Here is a 22087-nt window from a genome sequence, read left to right as displayed (position 1 = left end):
CAACGTTGCTTTTTTTTTTCTCTCTCTCTCTTTTCTTTTTCACCTTCTCTTACGTGGGTGTTGTCTTATACCTCTAACCGTTCCCTCCTGCCCTCTTCCCTCTTTCCTCTAATCTTTCTCTCTGATCTCTCCTTCTAATCCTAATCCCTCATTCCTTTCCCTCTCTTTGTCCTTTCTGTCTGACAAAATAGGGGATTTCCTCCCATTCTTCGCCGATTGCCGCCGGACGCCAATATCGTGCGACTCCCCCTAAAAAAAATCTCACCCAATTTGCAATCAGAGATTCAAACAAAAGCAGGGGAAATAAGAAAAAAAAAATCAAAACACACCAAGAAATAACACCAAAATCGAAAATTCTCCATTCTCCTCACTCCATCGATAGAAGAATTTCCACGACAAACAATAATTGACCGCATTCACCGCTGATGCCTTACTCTGCCTCCTCCATTCCTTGACCAACCATACCTGTCTAATTCCATACTTCCACGTCGATCCTTTCGCCCAAAACTGAGTTTGCGGCCAGATATCACATAAAAGGGTCATGACGGGCTCGCCGCCTGCGTCGCCTACGGGTGCCCCCCAGCGACCCTTCAGTGCCATCATGCGCACTCCGAGAAGCACCAGTCGCTTGAGCATGAGCTCCAAACAAGGCGGAGGGAGTCGCCATTCCGACGAGGATGGCAAGACTGCTGTTAAAGTTGGTATGTTCATATTCTCTATTTAGCTTTTTTTTTCCCGCTGTGTTTTGGTATCGAATGAGTATTTTCGTCGGCGAAACGTCCTACACCGCAACCGCGACTGCTACCACGACCACCTCTCCTTTTTCTTCTCCCCCCTTTTCTTTCGATTTTCAGATCGATCGCGGTAGCGGAGGAATTACATCTGCACGATCTCTCGTCGACAAATCACCATGTGCTGACTGACGCATCTACGTAGCCGTCCGTGTCCGACCGCCTCTGAGGCCCAACGACCCCGGCTACGAGTTGATCCCGCAACGTTTCCAAAAGTCGATGGTCCACGTCACCACGCCAACCAGCCTGGCAGTCGATGTCCCGCAGGGTCGCAAGCTATTCGTGTTCGATCGGGTATTCGCCGAGACGATAGATCAGGACGGCATTTGGGAGTATCTGAGCGACAGTGTCAATTCGTTCCTGCAGGGCTACAATGTCTCCATTCTGGCGTACGGCCAGTCCGGTGCCGGGAAATCCTACACCATGGGTACCTCGGGGCCGAATGAGCAGAACAAGTCGGAGGCGATGGGTACGTTGATATCTCTTTTCGGAGTGCTGTTCACAAGTCAGATTGGCTAATGGGATCCGGTGGCCTAGGAATCATCCCCCGTGCGGCGCAGCTTCTTTTCGAAAAATTGGACGGCCCCTCAAAACACAATCGCAACGGCTCGACGGGCCTTCGTACCCCGGCACGCTACTCGATCGGCTCGGCCTCGAGTTTCGGAAGACAGAGCATTGATAAGAATTGGCAGTTGAAGGCCACTTATGTGGAGGTAGGGAGATTTGAGCGATTGAGGCCAAACTGCGGTTTTGACTGACTGGCGCAGATTTACAATGAACAATTACGAGACCTTCTCCTGCCCGATTCAACCCCCGCGAACGACCGCAGCACCGTCACAATTCGCGAGGATACCAAGGGCCGCATCATCCTGACGGGCTTGCACCAGGTGAACATCAACTCGATTGAGGACCTCATGGGCGCATTGAACTTTGGTTCGTCAATCCGACAGACCGACTCGACCGCCATCAACGCCAAGTCGTCTCGTTCGCACGCCGTCTTCAGTTTGAATCTCGTTCAGCGGAAATCCTCCAACGGAATAGCCTCGCCCAAGGATAAGCGGATGTCAATGCCGGCAGACGGCTTCCCGGGCGCCGATGCGTCGGTCACCGTCGACAGTAAATTGCACTTTGTCGATCTGGCCGGTAGCGAGAGATTGAAGAACACCGGAGCGTCGGGAGAACGTGCCCGAGAGGGTATTTCCATCAACGCCGGTCTCGCGGCTTTGGGCAAGGTCATCTCGCAACTGTCGTCTCGTCAGGCGGGCTCGCACGTTTCCTATCGGGATTCGAAACTCACCCGTCTCCTGCAAGATTCGCTGGGCGGAAACGCCTACACCTATATGATTGCGTGCGTAACGCCAGCCGAGTTCCACCTGAGCGAAACGTTGAACACGGTACAATACGCGCAACGAGCCCGGGCCATCCAGAGTAAGCCCCGCATCCAGCAGATCGCGGATGAGAGCGACAAGCATGCGGTGATTGAGCGCTTGAAGGCGGAGGTGGCCTTCTTGCGGCAGCAGCTGCGAAATGTCGAGGACCATGACCGGCGCAACGCCGCCCCGCAGGAGCGCGGGGAGCGCCAGAACGAGAGGGAGATCGACCTTCAGAACCAGCTGCTGGATTCGCAGGAAAGCTACAACGCATTGAGCCAGCGCCACGCCAAACTGGTTGCCGAGCTGGCTAGAGATTCTGAACAACCGACCAACGCGGATCCCAACGATGTCGCCTCCGTGGTCGGCAAGAGCTCCGTTGAGAGACTGAAACGCTCCCATTCATTCGCCGAGTCTGTCGAGCAGGTTGTCCTGGAGTACGAGAAGACTATCCAAAGCCTGGAATCATCCCTGTCGAATACTCGTTCATCCTTGTCGGTGAGTGAAAGTACCCTTCTCGAGCGGGAAACGAAGTGCACCTACGTCGAGACGGTCAATGCGCAACTTCAAGCGCGCGTGCAGAAGCTGCTAGACCGGGAGACCAGCACCGAGACATACCTTCACGAGTTGGAATCCCGACTGGATGGCCAGTCTTCGGGCGAGGAAAAACAGGCGGCGATCGTGTCCGAGCTGCGGAAGGAGCTGGGCCGGGCCCGTGAAAGTGAAGCCAACTGCGAAGACTACATTTCCACGCTGGAAGAACGTCTGGCCGAAGCGGACCAGGACATGGAGCTCATGCAGCGAGAGGTGGAACGCTTGGAAAATGTCATCGAGCGCCAGCGCAGCCTAGGCAAGCTGGACAACCTTCTCTATGAACTTGATCACGTCCAGCCCAACGGAAATAAGGACGACGCGGACGCCGAAAACGGATCGCCCACCCCGGTTGTTAAAGGCGCCTACAACCCGCGCAAGAGGGCGACGTCGCTGGACGTGTTGACCGAGGCCGTTGAGACCGCCATCCCCGAATCGGACGAGGGACTGGTGGAGCCCATCCCAGAGATTGAGGAAGAGGACGCCACTGAGCCCGAACAGGCTGGGGCCGCAGGTGAGGACCTGAGGGTTCTGGAGAAGGCAACGAGCCATTTGACGCCCGATGGCAAGAGGCAAACCCCCAGTCCCACGCAGTCGAACGTCGTGGCCGACAAACTCGACACCGTTAGCCAGGAACTGTTCGATCTGCGTATGCAGCACGAGAACACGCTGAGCGACTACGAACTCCTCGAAACCAAATACGAAGAGGCGCTCAAGGCGCTGGCGAAGGCACAGCAAGACGCTGCCGACGAGGCTCGTCATCGTGCATCGAGCGTGCAACAGCTCGTCACCCCATCCACCACCACCGCGTCTCGTCCGGTGTCTTTTTTAGAAGAAAGCAGCAAGGCTCCCGATGCGAAGACTGGAACACAACACTCCTTCTCGCAATCACTCTCATCGGAATTGTCCTTGGTCGGGGAGCCTGCTGCTTCACAGGATACGTCTAATGCCAAGGCCCAGCCCGATTTGGAACAGAACCATGTTGATTCTCCCACGGGTGAGTCCACCGAAGAAACCTCGGCGGCTAGCCCTCAGGAGGTCGAGCACATGCGACAACTCCTGTCCGAACATCAAGAAGGTGTCACCATCATGACTCAAAAATACGCCGAACTGCAGAGCGAGCACGAAGACACTCTCAACCTTGTCGAGTCTCTGAAAGCCCAAATCCAGCGACCCAAGTCTACGTCCCCGCCCACCACGCCGGGATTCAAGTCGCCGGTCATCCGGAGGAAGACCAGCCAGAGTCTCATATCCACTGTTGACCGAGCCCAGCGTTCCTTGGCGGCTCTGCGCAACATTGCGAGCGAAGAATTCGAACAGCGACCGGATACGATGCAGAACTTCGAGGTTCACCTGGACTCGGCAATGCATGAGCTGTATACCCGCATGGAACGTATTCAGTCGCTGGAAGCCGAAAACCAGAGCGTGAAGAAGGAAATGGAGATGAAGTCGACTATCATCTCGGGCCTGACTCGCGAGCGATCTAGTTTGCAGGGGGGCGCTTCCTCGGTGGACATGGGCCTGGTGTCCCAGCTGCGCGATCAGGTTGTGCAGCAGGAGGGTGTCATCAACGAGCTAAAGGAGGCGCACGACACCCGACAGAAGGAGCTTCTTGCCGAGATCCAGGAGTTGAAGGATCTTCTTAAGACCCAAGAGGCTGCCGCTCGCTCTCAGGATGCCGGGGCTGAGGAGCAGTACCAGAAGATCAGCCTCCTCGAGGGCGAACTGGGCGAGTGGAAGAGCAAGCACCAGACTGCCGTGGAGTCTCTGCAGTCCTCTGAGCAGCAGCTCAGCGCCACGCTCACCGAGCTTAACAGTGCATTGGCGAATGTGGATGCCATGCGTTCTGAGCGGGCGGCTGCCGACGAGTCGTCTACCGCAGAGAAGGAGACCATCGCCCGGGAGTTGGACAGCGAGAGAGCCCGGCAGCAGGACATTGTGGAGAACCTCAAGCGTGATATCGAAGAGCACAAAGCGACTGCCGGCGTCCACGTGGCTAGAATCGCCTCGCTGGAAGAATCGCACAGCGCGGCCGAGAAACAGCTGTCGGAGCTCCTCGCAGCCAAGGATAATGAGAGCACCGAAGTTGGAGACCACCAGACCCGCATCTCCGAGCTGGAACGCGAAATTGACTCCCATCGATCTCTTGTCGAGTCTCACAAGAAGAACCTGGACGCTCTGCAGGAGTCTCACCGACACGAGTTAAGCGAGCTCGAAGCAAGGGCTGCCGCTGCCGCACAAGCGGGGTATGAATTGCAACTGGCGGAGAAGAATAAGGAGCATGACGAGGCCATGAAGACTCTGAGAACTGACATCGCCGAATCGCGCGACGAACTGGCCAAACTGCTCAAGATGGTTTCTGAACTCATCAACTCCGACGTCACGGCGGACAACATCGCCGACCAGATTCAAGACATCCTGACCCAGAAGCAGCACTTCTCCGACAAGTACGCCGAGCTGCTCGACACGAACGAAGATCTTCGCAAGCAACTGGAAGCCCAGGGCGGCGACTCCGGTCGCTTGGAGGAGCTAACCAAGAGCAATGAGGCCAAGGAAGCCAAGGTCAACGAGCTGGCTCTGTTGGTTGCTACCCTTGAAGACACCCTTCGCCAGAAGGACGACCAAGTCAAGAAGAAGGAAGCGCTTGTTGCTGAGATCACCGCCGAGAGGGAGAAGAGCGTCCGCCTTGTGGAAGAGCTCGAAGAGCAGATCACCAGCAGTTTCGATCAGCACCACAACCGTCTCTCCGTCATTCAGCAAGAGCGCGACCAGGCTTTGGAAGACGCCAAGGCCAAAATTGTCGTTCTGGAGAAGGATATCGAAACCTACCGGGTGCGGATCGAGCAACTTGAGGTAAGCTATACAATCATCCACGTCAGCTGAGGCACGTCACTAACCTACCCAGCTTCAAATCAAGAACACTTCGGAAAGTTCGCACGACCGCAGCAGCTCCATTACGTCGAACTTGCGAAAAAGCTCCTCAGCTACTTCTCTTCCTTCTCCGCCTCCTGCTATCCCACTACCGCCTCTTCCCACTATTGCTGCTGCTACGAACGGCAGCGTTTCACCCCCGAGCTCGCGCCATACTAGCAAGGAGCTGGTCAGTACTCAGGTTGTTGAGGATCAAGAGGCTCGGATCCGCACGATTGAGAAGCATCTCTATGCCGAAAAGCAGCTCACTGCGACACTAGAGGAAGCCCTCGGGGATCTTGAGGCGCAGAGCAACAAGGTCAAATCCGACTGCGAGGCCTGGAAAAAGAAGGCGTGGCAGTTGGAGGAGGAATTGGGTACCCTCAAGAAGGAACGCAACTCCCAGCGTCTTTCTCTCCAGGCCGTCGAAGAGGAGAGAAGTGCTCGTCGCGAGGCCGAAGCTGCTCGGGCACAGCTGGAAGAGCGTATGAACGCGCTCAACAAGAAGAAAAAGAAGAGCACTCTCAACTGTTTCTAGGCCGGCCATTCTTCGTCTTCTTTCTCTTCCTCTTTCTCGTTTTTCCACCTTATCCTTTATTCTCTCCCGCGTCTCCTCCCCCTTCTTTACCTTTCTCCTAAGACACGATGTTCAGCTTCTTTCCTGTATTATGAATTTGACGTCGATTCCCCCTTTTAGCTTCGTTGATACCTTTCTCTGTGTATTGCCCCTTTTATCGATTGTCTTGCGAATTGTTTATTCGTTTTCATCATGATTTTTGCATTATGACTTTTGCGTTTTGGTTTTTTGTTTTATGCGTGGCGGATTATTAGCCTTGGCTGATTATTGTGCTCTATGTACATTTTTACCCTATTACCCTGTCGTTTCCTCATCAAATGGTGCATATTCTTGCTCGGCCGAGTTCTAGAATTCCGGTCTGCTGTGACCATGTTATGGCATTGCTCTTTCGTTACTGAGTTTGAGTATATTGCGGATACCAATTGTTGATGTTAGTTTTGGTCTGATGCCGTGATAGAGTCGACGCGTACATACATATGACAATAGCTGGTTGATGTTAATGTCCTTGGTATTGTAATAAGACTTTTAAAAGCATTGTATATGATTCAACTAGAAATTGCTAGGAATGTTGGATCGTACTTCATAGTGGATGCGTCATCACATGACGTCTAGATAAGTTAGGCCGCGTGTCTCATTCACCTCCAGCTAGCTGCGGGTAAGTTAGCTCCCCAATTAAGTTATCTGTCACCAACACCAGCAAGAAATGCCCACCACCACCAATCCTCTTCCTCCCTGAACCAAAGGTCCTCAACACGATAGATACCTCACCAATTGATCGGCACAGGATGTCCGAGAAAAACCTCCCCCCCTCCAATGTAATCATCATCCACCCAGATCTCGGCATCGGCGGCGCCGAGCGCCTCATCATCGACGTCGCCCTGGCGCTACAGTCCCGCGGCCACCGCGTCACCATCTATACCTCGCACCGCGACACGGGGCATTGTTTTGAGGAGGCTCGGGATGGGACGCTTGATGTGCGCGTTCGTGGGAATACGGTCTTTCCGGCACATCTTGGGGGACGGTTTCATGTCTTCATGGCGATTTTGAGACAGTTGCATTTGACGGGGAGTGTTTTGGGGGAGTTGGCTGGGGGTAATATTAGGGTTGGAGGTGGGGATAAGGATAAGGATGAGGATAGCGATCGAGATACGATATTCATCGTGGATCAGGTTCCTGCTTGCGTGCCGTTTTTGAAGACACTTGGACCGAAGTACCAGTCTCCGTCTCCATCTCAGGAGCAGAAAGGTGCGAAATTCCGCCAGCGCATCCTCTTCTACTGCCACTTCCCCGATCAATTACTCGCCCGACGCAACGAAGGCGGCTCGCTTCTTCGGCTCGCGAAACTGCTCTATCGGTGTCCGTTTGACTGGTTCGAGGGGTGGGCGTTGAGCGCGTCGGATCGCGTCGTTGCGAATTCGCGGTTTACGCGCGGGGTCGTGAGTGAGGTTTTTGGGTTGCAGTCGTTGGGGGATGTTAGGGTTGTTTATCCTTGTGTTGATACGGATGCTGGAGGGGGTGCTAATGGGGATGGGGATGGAAAGGGAGGGAAAGGGGAGGAGAAGCTATGGGGTGGGAAGAAGATTCTCTTGAGTATTAATCGGTTCGAGAGGAAGAAGGATATGGCGTTGGCGGTGCGCGCGTATCATGGTCTTGGGGAGGAGAAGAGGAGGGGGACGAGGTTGGTAATTGCTGGTGAGTTTTCCTTTTACTCTCGTTCTGTTTGGCTTGTGTTGTGCTGGGCTTGGTGTCTGGATCTGGTGTATTGTTTTTTTCGACTGACTGATGTGGAATATAGGCGGTTACGACAACCGAGTCCAAGAGAATGTGCAGTATCACAAGGAACTGGATGAACTTGCCACTGGTCTGGGCCTACAGACGGCTACGTCGAAAACGGTCATATCTGCGCTTTCGATCCCCGACTCCATCGATGTTCTCTTTCTACTCTCCGTGCCGACCGCATTCCGCGATACGCTGCTCCTGCAGTCGAAACTGCTCCTCTACACGCCGATCAACGAGCACTTCGGCATTGTCCCTGTGGAGGCGATGCGCGCTGGGATCCCCGTCCTGGCATCCAACACCGGCGGTCCCCTAGAGACGATCGTCGAGGGCGAAACAGGCTGGCTCCGAGACGCCAAGGTGGATGCCGACTGGACCGCGGTGATGGACAATGTTCTGTACGGCATGGACCAGACGGAATTAGATCGCATGTCTGCCGCAGCAAAGAAGCGCGTGGAAAATGAGTTCTCGCTCACGGCGATGGGCGATAGTCTGGAGGAGGAAATCGGTGAGATGCTGGGTAGCGAACGTCGGCCGTTTGGCGGCTTCCAGCAGGTCTTTGTCATTCTGGCTGTGTTGGGTGTTGCGGTCGCGATGCTTCTGGCGATGGTTTTGAAAGTTCTCTGAGTAGTTTGTCTCTTCATATACCCCTTCTTTAGCAATTGTCATTTGTCAATTCTACTTGCTCCTGCACTATAATTCCAGTGTAGAAACCCAGATCACCACGTGACCTCGCGCTCACCTCGCGCGGTGACGTCGCGACTCGACACGTGCCTCACTCTCCCATCGCCAACATCCATCCCGATCTTCAATCCAAACAATCGCCCTTGGTGGGAAAATCGCCATGCCCGAGGTCATCGACCTTCTCTCCTCCACGCCTCCTCACCCACAAGACCGACCCCCTCAGCCCTCCCGCCGACCACCAGCAGCAGCGCCATCTCCTCTCCCTCCTCCCCCTCCGTCACTCCCCGCTCCCACTCCGACCATCAATGCCCGCTCGCACTTCATCCTCTCCTCCGACTTCGACACCTCCCCGATCGCATTCACAGATGACGTCGACACGAACATCGATGCGGCGAACCCATCAAAACGAAGACGTCTAAGCCAGGACTCGAACCCCGGCGACGGGAGTCCCAAGCCTACATCCCGATCTCCCCGACAGAGCAGCCCGTTCGCCCCGCCGCCTCCTCGTCCTCGTCGTTCTCCTCCTCCTTCTGATCCCTCTCGCAATCGGCTCTTCTTATTCTCAGATGAAGATTTCCTTCCGTCCCTCCCGGCCCTGTCTTCGGAGGGTCCGGGCCCAGAACAAGACCTAGATATAGATCCAGGCCCCGCGCCGAGGACGAATCGACCCATTATAGATCTTCCAGCGTGGAATGGCGAGTCGGATCCGATTGTTTTTACGTCTTCGGCGCCAGATAATGCGAGGGATAGGGCACGGGTGACGGGGACGAGGACGGGGACTATGACGGAAACCGTGACGATTGACGATGATGATGACGACGATGACGATTATGCTGCTACTGCTGCTGCTGCTGCTGCTGCTGGTGGTGGTGGTGGTGGTGGTGGCCGCGACAATAGCAATGCGCCTTTCTACCGAGACCGACGACTGGAACAAGATGATATCGAGCCGTTTAGCGATGAACTAGCGATCCCGGATTTGAATGAGTTATTGGCGATGACGACGACGACAACCACGGCGGGATCATCGCGGGACGTTACGTATAACGAACGAGGTCCGAATTTATCGAGTAGGACGGCGAATCTCCTGGCGAGTTTGGAGACTCGGTCGAAGACGGAGAAGTCGAATCCGGCAACAACGCGGGCAGGACAACAAGGCCGGGGGGGTGTGGTCGAGGCGGATGAGATCATGGATGAAGTGGCTGAGCCGCGGAGACCAGGACGGAAGAAGGCGGCGACCTCGACGACGAAACTTACCAGTGAGGAGAAAGATGCGCGCGCGCGAGAGCGAGAGACCGCAAAGGCGCAGCGCGAACAGGATCGACAGCAAGAGAAAGAGCGCAAGCAGAGACTCAAAGAGGCAAAGGCCCGCGACAAGCAGCTTGCGGCGGATATCGCGCAGGTCAATAAACTGAAGGTCGATAAGAAGGAGTCCACGCCGGAGATGATCGTCGATCTGGCGTCGAGTCTAGAGGGGACGAGTGTGGGCAATCAGACGGCGGAGTTCATGAGCAAGCTTGGTGTTGAATTGACCTTTTTAACGAGCGTCATGCCGAATGTTGTGCGCTGGAGACGAAAGGTAAAGGCAAGGTATAACGATGCTGCGGGCCACTGGGAGCCGTGTGCATTTCACATTCGTCAGGAAGATCAGGTACTTGTTCTTTTGACGGCGCAGGAATTTGTTGACATGGTTATCGCATCACCTGCATCGCAGTCTTCCGCGTCAACCGACCCACCGGTAGCAACAGCAATCACTCTAGAACAACACGTTCAACAGCTCAAAAGCGCCTACCCCGGCTGCAAACCCATCTACCTAATCGAAGGTCTCACCAGTTGGATGCGCAAGAACCAGAATTCCCGCAACAGAGCCTACGTCGCCGAAGTGCGTCGTCAAATGGAGCAGGAGACGGCTTCTCAGCAACCCTCCTCTCAGGCCCCCTCTCGAGGCCGGAAAAGAGCAGCAAATAAACCCGAAACCACGCCCCCGGTCGACGACGACACCGTGGAAGACGCCCTCCTCCAACTCCAAGTCACCCACTCCTGTCTAATCCACCACACCGCCGCCCCCGCGGAATCCGCTGAGTGGATCAAGAACTTCACAGAGCACGTCTCCACCGTCCCGTACCGACACGAGATGATGGAGGGCCGCGACGCTGCATTCTGTATGGACACGGGGCAGGTGAAGCCGGGGGATACCAAATCCGATACCTACGTCAAGATGCTGCAGGAAGTTCATCGCGTCACTGCTCCAATGGCGTATGGCATTGAAGTCCGGTATCCGAGTGTTGTGGATCTAGTGCAGGGTATGAGAAGAGGTGGTCCTGGTTTGTTGGAGGATGTGAAGGTATTCCCTTTCCCTTTCATACATACAGGCCTCCACCGTCGGAATGTATAATGGCTAACTCTATGATAGAAATCAGCCAACAAGAACGGCGCTCTCACCGATTCCCGCATCGGTCCGGCGGCGAGTAAACGATTGTATAAAGTTTTTATGGGACTTGATTCTTCGTCGACGGATATCTGATACCGGTTGCTTTCTCAACTTATCTCGTATTGTTTGCTTACTACCTTAGCGTCTTTGCTTCGCTTGCTTGGTTCTTTCTAGGGGTTTACTTCACTCATGATCTTGTATCTTTCTGGGGTTAGGTTGGTTGGTCTCGTTTTGATATTGCATATTGCATGCATTTCTAGGATATATGGGTAGACATTATTGGTCTTTTTCTTTCGTGGTTGGAGTTCTAGGTTCTGGGCAGATTATCTATCTCTTACACTACAGTATGTACATCTACTTTTACTCTAGTCAATCGGCACAAGCCATACCCTACACTTCATAGGATATATAAACCTGACATAACTCCATAAATCTTATACCCTATAAATCTAGACGTCTACACCTCAAGCAATTTATCAATCGGATAATGATCCACAAACCCTTCCTCCCCCTTCCCTTCACTACCATCCCACTCTCCCATCTTCTCCCTCGCCAATGCCTCCATCTCCAGCCGCTGCTCCTCACTCAACAACCCCATCCTCTGTTCCAACGAAGTAAAAGAACCGAAGAACCTCTCATCAAGAAACCCCCAGTAAACCTCATCAAACATGGAGCTATATCTCGCCGCCAGGCAGATCCAAAATAATCCCGTCCCTTCTCCTCCACCTTCTTCTTCTTCTCCTTCCCCTTCATTTTCTATCGAGCGCTGCATATATATACTCAGACGCTCCTCCTCTAATAGCTGGTTCTGTGCAATCAACACATCTTCTCTCTTCTTCAGAATTTCCAGAAATAACTTCAGTCTCGGCCTGTATCGGTTCAGAAAGAGATGTAAATCATCCTCCCAATCCTCCGGACTTTGAAGTAACAGCCACCACGGCGCTACAGTCGTGAACTCGGATGGTGCACCGTAGGTGAATTCCCAATCGATGACACCGGAGATTTTTCCTGTGCGGGTGTTTATGAGGACGTTGGAGGGGCGGAGGTCGTCGCAGTAGAGTTTGAAGCCTTCTTTTTGTTTTGGGGCGGAAGGATTGGAGGGGTCCCGGTTTTGGTTGAGGTGCAGGTGTAGTTTGTTAGTGACGATGTCGAGGAAGAGACATCGTGCGGTGTACTTTCGTCGACAGTCGGAGGCGCTGGTTGTACTGTTTCGTTGTTGGTGTTTTAGGTGGTGGAGGTGTTGTGTTGCTAGCTCTTGGAAGTATGAGATTGTTGGAGAAGAAGGAGTCGATGGCGATGTCGAGGAGTAGGAGAAGGTATGGCGTGGTGGAGGGAATACATGTTCCGGGATGTTAGCTGAGGCCATCAGTTCGTTCATGTTGAAGGTGAGTGGGCGTCGGGATATCGTGAAGGTATTGTTCTCATTCCCAGTGCCATTCCCCTTCCTCTCATTCTGGTTCAGCTTCCCAGTCTAAATCTCAACCTCCTCCAACGCACCAATCCCCTCAAACTCACACTTCGACAATTCAAGCACCACAGCCGCCATCTCCCGATACGCATGCCTCAATCCCGACTCCCCTCCCCGCATCGCACAGGTTCTCGATCTCTCAATAACTCCGATAAAGGCACGCCCTCAACAAACGACATCACGATGTACGGACCCGCCCAGCAGACTCCGTGCCCGAAGACCTCGGGCACTGGGATGGCGGTGTTCTGTCGGAGGTAGTGCATCGTGGAGACTTCGTTTTGGACTTTTTCGCGTCGCAGAATGACTCGGCCTAGGGCTGCGTAGCGGATTATTATATCTGGTTCTGCTTCTGCTTCTGCTTCTATTCCAGGGTGTGATTTCGATGGAGGATAGCGCACACGATAACAGATATTAAACGCGCCCGATTTCCAAAAACACGCCGAGACGGGTTTTGGTTTTCCGGGTCGGTGTTTCTGGGCGAGATTCATGGATAGGTGTTCTGGGACGGCTGGACCAGAGCTTTAGCCATGCGGCGGCTTTTTGGTCTTGGTTTTTTTCGGCGATGGGGTCGTATTCCATGGTTTTCGATTTTGGGGTTGGGAGTTCGGTTGTTAGATAAAAGAAGAGGGATAAGATGAGGGGAGGTATTTAGTGGATGGTTTTGGGTTGGGGATTCTGACTTGTCAATTTTGTCGCTAGTTTACATCGAGCTAGGTATAATTCCAGGCATATCTTTCCTTAAGGTAGTGCATGGACAGGGATAGGCATGGGCAAGAGAGGATGTATGTTTAATGTACTTTTTGGCATACTGTGATTCACTTCTTTGTCCGTTTTGTCCTGGTTGATGGGAGCCGGGCTTTCTCTTGTGTTGTTCTTTTCTTCGAGATTTAGATTTCAACCTGCCCTATTCAATATAACACTTACCCCGTGATTGCAGGTGCGAAATGTGTCAAACATCAACAAGTAGTTGCATTGCAGTCTAAGAAATCAGTAGTTTCATCGTGCGTATATGCCATACCATCCATGCCATCCTATCTTATACCACCTAAGTAAGAGCGAGTCAAACTCCAAAAACCCTAATATGAAAATCACTACGCCAATGAGCCAAGCCCAATTCCAAGTAGTCTATACTATGCATGTCAAAATCAAGATAAATCCCGAACCAGATGTACGATATACCAAAGGCTCTCCAAACCTGTCAGATCAAACGGCAATACCCTTCCGTCTCCACAATCGCCAGGCAATAGACCACGATGCGATGGCCACCCACACGCTCAAGGTACAGCCTACGGCCCAGAACCCAAAGCATCGCCAGCCGTGGCATTGCCCATCCGGGGACCCGTTCCCACCGTCCATGGCGTCTTGGTAGCCTCGTGAGTAGATGATACCCCAGGCGGCGGCACCGGCGGCAGGGACCATGGCCACGATGCCCCAGTTTGTGCCGAAGTTTTCGACGCCCCAGACAACCGAGATGATGATCGGGACGAGGGAGAAAGCGCTGCCATAACCAAGGCCGATCAAAGCGGTAGTTACGTGCGAGAGCTGCGGGTGGGAGACGAGCAGGGGCGACGAGAGGAGAAGGTAGCCAAGGGACAGAAGGAGGGCGGAAGGTAGGAGGAATGAGAGTCGTGAGAGAGTGAAGCGTCCGGATGACGACGATGGGCGGCCGTCTTCGATGGTTCCTGCAATGAGATGATTTGCCGGAGGGGCGAACAGGTCCGATAGGGACCCAGTGAGTAATCGGGCTAGGGTCGAGGTGAGCGCAACGTTAGTGACGTGTGTCGACGGAAGACCTGCTGGGGAGGGGACGTTTGGAGGGTTCGATTCCGGTGTCAACGTTTGGACGATAGTGCCCAGCTTGAGGCCCCAAGACGTTAGCATTGTACTTTCCTGAAAGGTAATCAAAGCAGCTTACATTGTTGATATATGCCTCACCCGGACCGGTAACCAAGAAGAACCCTAGTGCAAGGAACCACATAGTCTTGTCCTTGAGGAATACTTTGGTTTCGTAATTCAACAACCAGTCCTTCTTTCGGCGCTCCTCTTCCTCGCGCTCTTTCTCCAGCCGTGCAGCTTCCCGCTCTTCCTCGGACTGGTTCAATGTTCGCTCGTCGTCCGTTGTGTCGCCATCGCCTTGCCCGAAGGTTCCGTAAGCTGCCCTTACTTCATGTCGGGGCTGGAAGAACTCGCTCTGCTCCAACAGACCACTCCGCTCCAATTCGTCAACCGCCTCATCGATGTACTTATCCTCCTCATCCACGATTACCAATCCAAATGTGCCGACAATTCCAATGGCGAAAAGCAGTGCAGCTAGGAAGATAAAATACCGAAACACATTCACGTCCCCACGACTGCCATCCTCGAGCCATTCGCATAGCAGATATGTCCCCACCTGGCTCTGCCACATCCCACTGAGTCCAAACGCAGCGATAGGAACGGCGAGCATAATGCCTTTGTGCTTTCCTCGGCCGAAGTTCTTAGCGCAGGTCGTCACCGCACCCAGGTACATACAGCTCGTGGCCATTCCGATGGCCACAAATGCCAACACCATAATCCCAAACGGCCATCCCTGTCCGCCTTTCTCAACAGGAGGGCCACTCTTGTAGGTAAACGCTGCAAGAAGATAACCTGCGCCAAAGACCAATGCCGAAAACAAAGACAAAGGACGTGGCGAGTACCGATCACAGAGATATCCAAACAAGGGAACGGGGAGGTACATAGAAACCTCCGCGGCGATCGAGACTGCATTGACTTGGAGCTGCGTGTAATGAAGACGAGTGAGGAACAGAGGCCCATACAGCGAGAACGCAGTGATGCTCCCGGCTCCCAGGCTAAACCAACCCGCCATAGTCAATAGGCCAAATCCTCTGTGAGTAGTACAAACATGCAGTATGACTCACCAACTAATCACACCCAATACAAAGCTGCTAATCCGTACCACTTCCTTGGCCATCTTTCGTCGGTCTCGCTCAACAATCTCGTCGACCACATTGTTCAACAAGCCGTCTTCACCGTCGGAGAGACTCGAACCCGGTCGGGAGAGTTGATTATCGCGCTCAGCTCCATCAATTCCATCACCATGCCCATCCAGTAGCGGTCTATTCGTATCAAAATCACGCTTGTCTATCGATGCTCTATGTCGGCCATTGAATCCAGTCATGGCGTGTTGTTTGCTGGTGGAAGCTGCTCAACAGGACGAAAATAAAAGGGGACAGCGGCTTGGGCGATCCGGAGAGGAGCAACAAATATAAAACCAAGGTGTAATATAATTCGTCCAAAAGTGATCACCTGTAGTGAGCTGTTCTGGTGTCCACACTCCACAGTTAGCCACCTGGGTCGATCAGTTGACTGGTTGAGCTCCGGTGGTCGGCTCTCCGCTACGTCACTGAAGGGGCAGCGATGCCGGGGCGCTTGGAAGCGGTACGTCAACAAAGAATCGCGAAACGAAACTGAAAGTATCTTTAAAACAGACCCCCAAGACGCAAGAGACGCAAGAGACGCAAGACCAAGCAATAACCCGATAGGGACTGAGGAAAAGGTCAGGAAAGAAGGAGAGTTGATGGCAGCAGCCGGAGGAAACACACCGCTTATCACCGAGGCACGTGATGCTTATCGTGTCACGTCAGATGGCTGCCTCGCTGCCTGACTGCCTCATTACTGAACTAATCGGATCGAACATGAGCATATGAACAATTTACGAGAAATTAGCAATATCGGATTATTCGAATCTTCTCTGCCTAATGGTCTGCCCCATTTATGTACAACAAATCATGGTATGTCTGCCTTGATGAATATGAAGGGATCCAGGAAATCGGACAAGTTCCCCGGGAGGTATAATGTGTAAGGCGCGTCCGAGATAATAAGAAGCGAAAGAAACAGAACGGAAGCAAGAAAACAAATGCTCTCCACACGCATGCGCCAATCCTGCGGACTATGCTCCAGGCATGCAACAGAAATCGGCCGTGAGAGGAGCCGTATGCCATGATTAAATCGTTAGTATCGTATCATTTGACACCCTCAACAGAATTCCATCCCGGTCATTATAATGCCGTTGACATGGTTCAACGTCTGAAGGGCAGAGAATAACAGTTCAAGAAACAGAACAATAACGCCCAATCCGGTGCCATGCAATTTAGAAGCCGCATCCTGATCCGCAGGTGCGATGTTCGATCAGTGGGAATTGGAGCAAAGAATAAGAACAAAATCAAGCGACCGCTAACTCCAACAGCAAATAAGCAGGAAATACAGAAAGGAGAAAGAAAGAAAGATTAAATGAAAACAACGGAAAAGTAATGAAAGGTGGGAATGGGAGATGAAGAAAATCCTAGAGACTAGAAACTGACTTCGCCAGGATCACTCTCCATCACTCCTTCGTCCCAGTATCGATCTGTAGGGTTGTCGTGACCTGACACCTGGGACCTCAAGGCAATGGCCTCGCCTTCACCCCTCTCGATGAATTCGTCTTGGCTAACCTCCTTCATAATTCGTTGGAAGTACATCCGCAACGTGCGAAGTCCACGAAGGTAGCCGCGGTCAATATCATCCGGGTGCTTTGGCGGGCAAGGCGTATCCGGGGGGATTCCATCCTCACCCGTTACGCAATTTGCGAAATCGACAATCTTTAGTTGCACGTCAATGTTATTATGACCATCGTCCGTGGCCCGACGCTGGGGAGAATGTCGTTGACTGTCAACACGAGCATCACCGTCGGGCGTGTTTTGTTCACCATCATAGAGGATCAGAAGACTGCTGGCGTAAAGACGGTATCGCCGGAGTCGCCGGATCATGTTTTCCAGCGTGGCCAGCTTCTCCAAGATTACGGGGATCTTCCTTGCCACGCTTGTGTAACTACTGCCATCGTAAAGAAATCGCGTCAGAGCGTCTTGGAACTCTCGTCCGGATTTCAAATCTCGACCGAAGTATTTATCTTCAAAGGAGTACTCCTGCTTTTTCACATTCCAGGTCTGCATGCCGCAGAGTCGGACCCCAAGCTGCTGAGAAGTTGTGGACTGACATTTCCGTCGCTGAGACTTCTTCTTCTTCTCGTTCGCTTCGATGCCGTACTGACGAGTGCCCATCTTCAAATCCAGCACGCATGGCTTGTTCATGCCAGCAGTAAGATCTTCCAGCAAGAGGAAGAACTGGACTCTTTCGTCATTCCGAGTTTGGGCCTCTTTAGGGTTGGTGGGAAGCCGAAAGCGGTTGTCTTCTTTTCTTGCAACAGGGGTGATCTCTTTCGAAGGCGAAGGATCTCTCGGCTGGCTTGACAGATGCAAGATCCCATTGGTGCTATTTTTCGGGGTAGATGTTGGCGGCACTTTCGCATGGTAGGAAGGATCCACAGACGGCATCGAAGCATCACCCTCCATGGAGAATATACCATCCTCCTTATCGCCACCATACCCTTCATCTTCGAAAAACATCAGTTCTCCGCCGGTGCCACCATCGTTGGCAGGACTCATGCTCCCCCGTCTCTGCAAACCGCTGCCAGAATGGCGTCGTCTGACCTGGCGAGTCCGAGACACCGAGTTTGAGCGCGGCTGAGATTCTTCCGTTCGAACTTTCTCAAGACGGTTCTGATTCGAGTCTAGCGCGGTAGACGCCGACGAGGACAGACCTGGGCCATCGTTGGATTGTTTTGCAATGTCGATGGCTGCAGAACGCGGTGGTTCTGTGGGTACCGGTGCATTGCGACGGCTACTGGCGGTCTGGTCCTCCGAAAGATTCGCCCTTCGTCGGACACCATCCGAAGACGTTCTCGGCAACGCGAAATGGCCTCGAGCATGACGCCGGTGGTGGTGAATGGCAGGCGGACTGAAGACCTCTCGCAAGACTTGTTCCTGCAGCTTCCTATTCACAGTAGTAGCACCCCAGCTAATTTTAGGTTTCTTGATGGCCTGGATAGATGTCTCGTCATCTATAGAGCCACTCAGCAGTGTTCGATCGCCACCGATAGATCCGGCACCGTTTCTGGTAGACATCGTGCCGTCAGAGGTTTTCGGCCTCTGCGAGCGTGAAAAGAGATCGGCAGGAATGATGTGGCGGTTGTTCTCCAAAATCACCTTTGGAATGATTCCGGTTACCTGGCTTTGGCTGACAATGCGAGGTTGGTCCACGACATCCGGCACTCGCACTTCACTGACAGATAGAGATTCATTGCCCTTCACATCACTCGAATGGCTTGCGGCGCGTCCATTGGTGTCATTATGCTTGGTCTGGGTCTCCTGATCCGTCTTGCTGCGCTTCGGCATCTTGGAGAAAGTCACATTGAGTACACCAATATACCTTTAGACCATCGTTCATTAGTCATGTGTCACGTCGATCGCCGATAAAACAATAATGACAAAAGAAGCACTAACCTTGGTAGAAACATGAGCATTTCAGGATGTCGGCGTTCGATGCGCTCATAAAACTCATTTTCTCTGTTATTCAGCTGTTTACACACCGCACGCCTTGAGAACCGGAAGACAGTCGTGTGGCCACCCACTTGATGTCGGTAAGGCTTCAATTCCACTGCCCCGAGAGGAGCGCCGGAGTCATCCTTGCGGCGCGGGCGCGAAAACCGTTGGCGCTGAGTTGGTGTGGCTGTCGGTGTCATATCCGCATCATCCGTCACGCTCGACTCCTCATCCGGAGCAGACAATCCACCAGTATCTTCCAGAGACACATCCGATTCGCAGGATTCGGCGCTGCGTTCCGAAATCACACTAAGAGACTTTTCATTTAGTTCTTCTAGTGGCGGAGCCTGTATGTCTTGTAGATCGCCGTGCAGGTATTTACTCTCATTTTTAGATCGAAGAGATATATCAACATGATGGGCCTCCTGCTCGTCAGATACTTTATGTCTCTTGGGCACTAGAACGTGGCTACTCTTCGTCGGCACATCAAATGTTTCTATATCGTGTTGACCTTGCGGGAAGGGTTGCACTTGGTCAACTTCATCAGAAACAGTGACGCGTTCATGGGGGAAGTATACGGCCGACGAAATCTGTTCGTCTTCGTCGTCCTCGAACTGAGCCGAGCCACGTCGCTGTTCTTGATCGGTATCCGACAACGGCGAAAGACCGCTCAAAAGCGCAGGATTCTTAGAAGAGAGGTAGTCTCTGGCTCTTTCCGCGTACTGCGTGGGGATGCTGCTCGAGAACGAAGTACCGCGTGCACCGCCCGGAGTGAGATGGAAGTTTCGGATTTCCTCAAGCAAGCTGCGAGGGAGGGCTTTATGCGGACGTTTGGAAACATCGTCGACGGCAGACTGCTGCGAGTCTGATGCGATATCCGCAGTGGGAGTCATGATCGGAACGTCGGTGAACGACAGCTGGGACAGACTCTTGGAGCTGCGCAGGCCATGATCCTCTACTAATTGCGGGAGCTGGGGCTGCATGTCCGACCGTTCCAGAACAGGGCGCGGCTCCGAGTGCACGACCGCAACCTGTTTATCCTGCGACTCTGGCTGTTGCTCATCATGCTTTCTTCCTCGGTCTTCTCTTCGCTTGCGGTCCGGTGAAGTAGTATTCTCCTTGAATAACCCCAGATAATGACTTGACTTACGGCTGCGCACATGAGAAGCCGGCTCCGCATTGGCGAGGTTCGCCTCGATGGAGTGATCTACCCGACCACGCCGACTCCGGCTCGAACTTCGCTCGACTTTCACCTCGGGCACATGGTCCCCAGAGCCTTGTTCGGACGACTGCTGGGCAGCCGGGTCCCAGGTAGAGGCTGGGGAAGGATGGGTATCGAACGGGGGGACCATTGGTTGAGGCGAAAGTAGGGAGGCATCACTGAGAGAGGCAGAGATTAGACTGCGACGGGGCTGCGACCCCTCAACAGAGGGCTTGGCACCCGCGCCATCAGACGAAAACTTGCGAAGGGGTGATAGACTCTCCCAAACAGGAACCACTCGCGACTTTTCGTCCGCTATCTCGGAGCATTTCTCCGGACTTTGGTTGGGGCCGATCGCAGCTAAAGGTGAAGGATGCGAAGGGATCGCCGGCGGGAGCAATGGTGGCGAACGCAAAGAATGGTTTCTGCGGGCGTCAACTTCCATGTGGGAGCAGTCGACGAGACTACCATGGGGGAGAACCTTGGAAGAAGAAATGGCAGGAGCAGCAGACACATTTTCTGGTTCAAGGTTCAAATTGTTCGGCGGCTCATTGTTTATGTCCTCCACGGCCGGAAGTTGCGGTGTGGCGTTGGAATCGTTATCAGAGGGTAGATAATGGGTTGCGAAAATGCTATCTCGCTCAGACAACTGGGGGCTATGAGACAGATCCGGACGGGCGAGCTTTTCAGGCGAGGTGACCGACGACCTTTTTAGAGGGAAGGCAGACGACGGTTTGGCCCATTGACGAGCCGTAGGAGATTCGGCGCGGGACGGAGAGGGAGCTTGTTGGATATCTTCATGTATGAGCTGGTCTCGGGGGTGATGGTGGTGGTGGTGGTGGTGGTGGGTGTGGTTGTGGTTGTGGTTGTGGTGGCGCCGCTGCTTGCCATGGGGACGATCGGGCTCCCCAGAGCAATCATGTTGGGCAGATGCAGCAGGAGGTGTCACCAAGGAATCCGACAGGGTATTCTCTGACGCAGACGGAATTCTTGACATGGGGAGAACATTGGTCGGGGCTGCACGGGTGAGGGAAAGGGTCGCTTGAGGCCGAGAAGGGAGAGGCGTCGCAGGGAAGGTTATGGTTGGTGTTTCACCCAAAGGCGGAGGAGCAGGACTAAACAGGATCTGGCGTCACGGAATTAGCCAAGGAAATGGGCAAATCGAAAGATCAAGAAATCTTGGCCACGTTCCGGGGCAAGGGCAGCTTACAGGCTGGAGGTGAGTGCAGGGCGGCAGGATGACGGAGAGTTCTCAGAGGACGATGGGGAATGATGGATTGGGTTTAGACAGGTAGAATGATGTTATGGGACGGGGAGGGAGGGTCTGGGTAAGACTGCAAGATAGACCAGGCAGTGCAGGCAGAGAGGCCCCGACAAGGCAGTTCTAAATGCAGTTTAAAGCACTAGAGAAGTGGACGAGCAGTAACCGGGGGAGTTTAGTGGGAAGAGTGGAAAGGAGACTAAGAAGAAAAGCGTTTGGCTGAACCAGGAAGAAATGACGAGGATCGTCGTCACCGCCTTTGTGGGTATTGGAAGATGGGACTTAAGGGGGTTTTACCGTATCCTACGGAAGGGGGGGGGGGGGAAGGGAGGAGTTAAGAGTGATCAACAGGAGAAGGCCAAAGTCAAGAGTTAAATGGAAATATTCCAGACAATCGACACTGCATCATACTAATTTCTGCCGTCCTTGCAATATTTCCCCAAGGTGCACACAGGCAAAAACCATCGAAAAGCATCGAGGGAATCACAAAATTCAGATGAAGTCACGGGCCCAATAAGCGATCCTCATGACCGCCTGAAAAACGGGGCCGGTCACCTGCTGGCGGGCTAGACCAACCTGGTCTTTTACGCGGTGGATGCATCCATTCGGCTGGGTGTCCCCGTAATTCTTTC

General features: G+C 53.3%; 6 protein-coding genes across 6 annotated transcripts; 3 read left to right on the top strand and 3 right to left on the bottom strand.

The window, feature by feature from the left end:
* Positions 1-541: 541 nt before the first annotated feature.
* LDX57_003008 (kinesin family protein) lies at positions 542-6200 on the top strand (the record flags this gene model as incomplete). The annotated part of the gene is made up of 5 exons (XM_046084647.1): positions 542-701; positions 937-1260; positions 1329-1504; positions 1559-5605; positions 5658-6200. 5 exons carry the CDS (start codon positions 542-544, stop codon positions 6198-6200), a joined length of 5250 nt encoding a protein of 1749 aa, XP_045940610.1.
* An 824-nt stretch (positions 6201-7024) lies between these two features.
* On the top strand, positions 7025-8642 carry ALG2 (GDP-Man:Man(1)GlcNAc(2)-PP-dolichol alpha-1,3-mannosyltransferase; the record flags this gene model as incomplete). Its single annotated transcript, XM_046084646.1, has 2 exons — positions 7025-7931; positions 8035-8642. 2 exons carry the CDS (start codon positions 7025-7027, stop codon positions 8640-8642), a joined length of 1515 nt encoding a protein of 504 aa, XP_045940609.1.
* A 217-nt stretch (positions 8643-8859) lies between these two features.
* On the top strand, positions 8860-11220 carry LDX57_003006 (uncharacterized protein; the record flags this gene model as incomplete). Its single annotated transcript, XM_046084645.1, has 2 exons — positions 8860-11040; positions 11110-11220. The coding sequence occupies 2 exons, from the start codon at positions 8860-8862 to the stop codon at positions 11218-11220; spliced, it is 2292 nt and encodes a 763-aa protein (XP_045940608.1).
* A 364-nt stretch (positions 11221-11584) lies between these two features.
* Positions 11585-12505, bottom strand: LDX57_003005 (uncharacterized protein; the record flags this gene model as incomplete). The annotated part of the gene is made up of 1 exon (XM_046084644.1): positions 11585-12505. One exon carries the CDS (start codon positions 12503-12505, stop codon positions 11585-11587), a length of 921 nt encoding a protein of 306 aa, XP_045940607.1.
* Positions 12506-13798: 1293 nt separating this feature from the next.
* On the bottom strand, positions 13799-15755 carry MCH1 (MFS transporter; the record flags this gene model as incomplete). The annotated part of the gene is made up of 3 exons (XM_046084643.1): positions 13799-14452; positions 14511-15426; positions 15496-15755. The coding sequence occupies 3 exons, from the start codon at positions 15753-15755 to the stop codon at positions 13799-13801; spliced, it is 1830 nt and encodes a 609-aa protein (XP_045940606.1).
* A 1171-nt stretch (positions 15756-16926) lies between these two features.
* Positions 16927-21191, bottom strand: KCS1 (inositol polyphosphate kinase KCS1; the record flags this gene model as incomplete). The annotated part of the gene is made up of 2 exons (XM_046084642.1): positions 16927-18880; positions 18955-21191. The coding sequence occupies 2 exons, from the start codon at positions 21189-21191 to the stop codon at positions 16927-16929; spliced, it is 4191 nt and encodes a 1396-aa protein (XP_045940605.1).
* Between the last annotated feature and the right edge of the window lie 896 nt (positions 21192-22087).

The sequence above is a fragment of the Aspergillus melleus genome (genome assembly GCF_016097325.1).
Source record: "Aspergillus melleus strain CBS 546.65 chromosome Unknown contig2, whole genome shotgun sequence".
In the NCBI taxonomy this organism is placed as follows: domain Eukaryota; kingdom Fungi; phylum Ascomycota; class Eurotiomycetes; order Eurotiales; family Aspergillaceae; genus Aspergillus; species Aspergillus melleus.
This window is presented reverse-complemented; position numbering and strand designations above follow the sequence as displayed.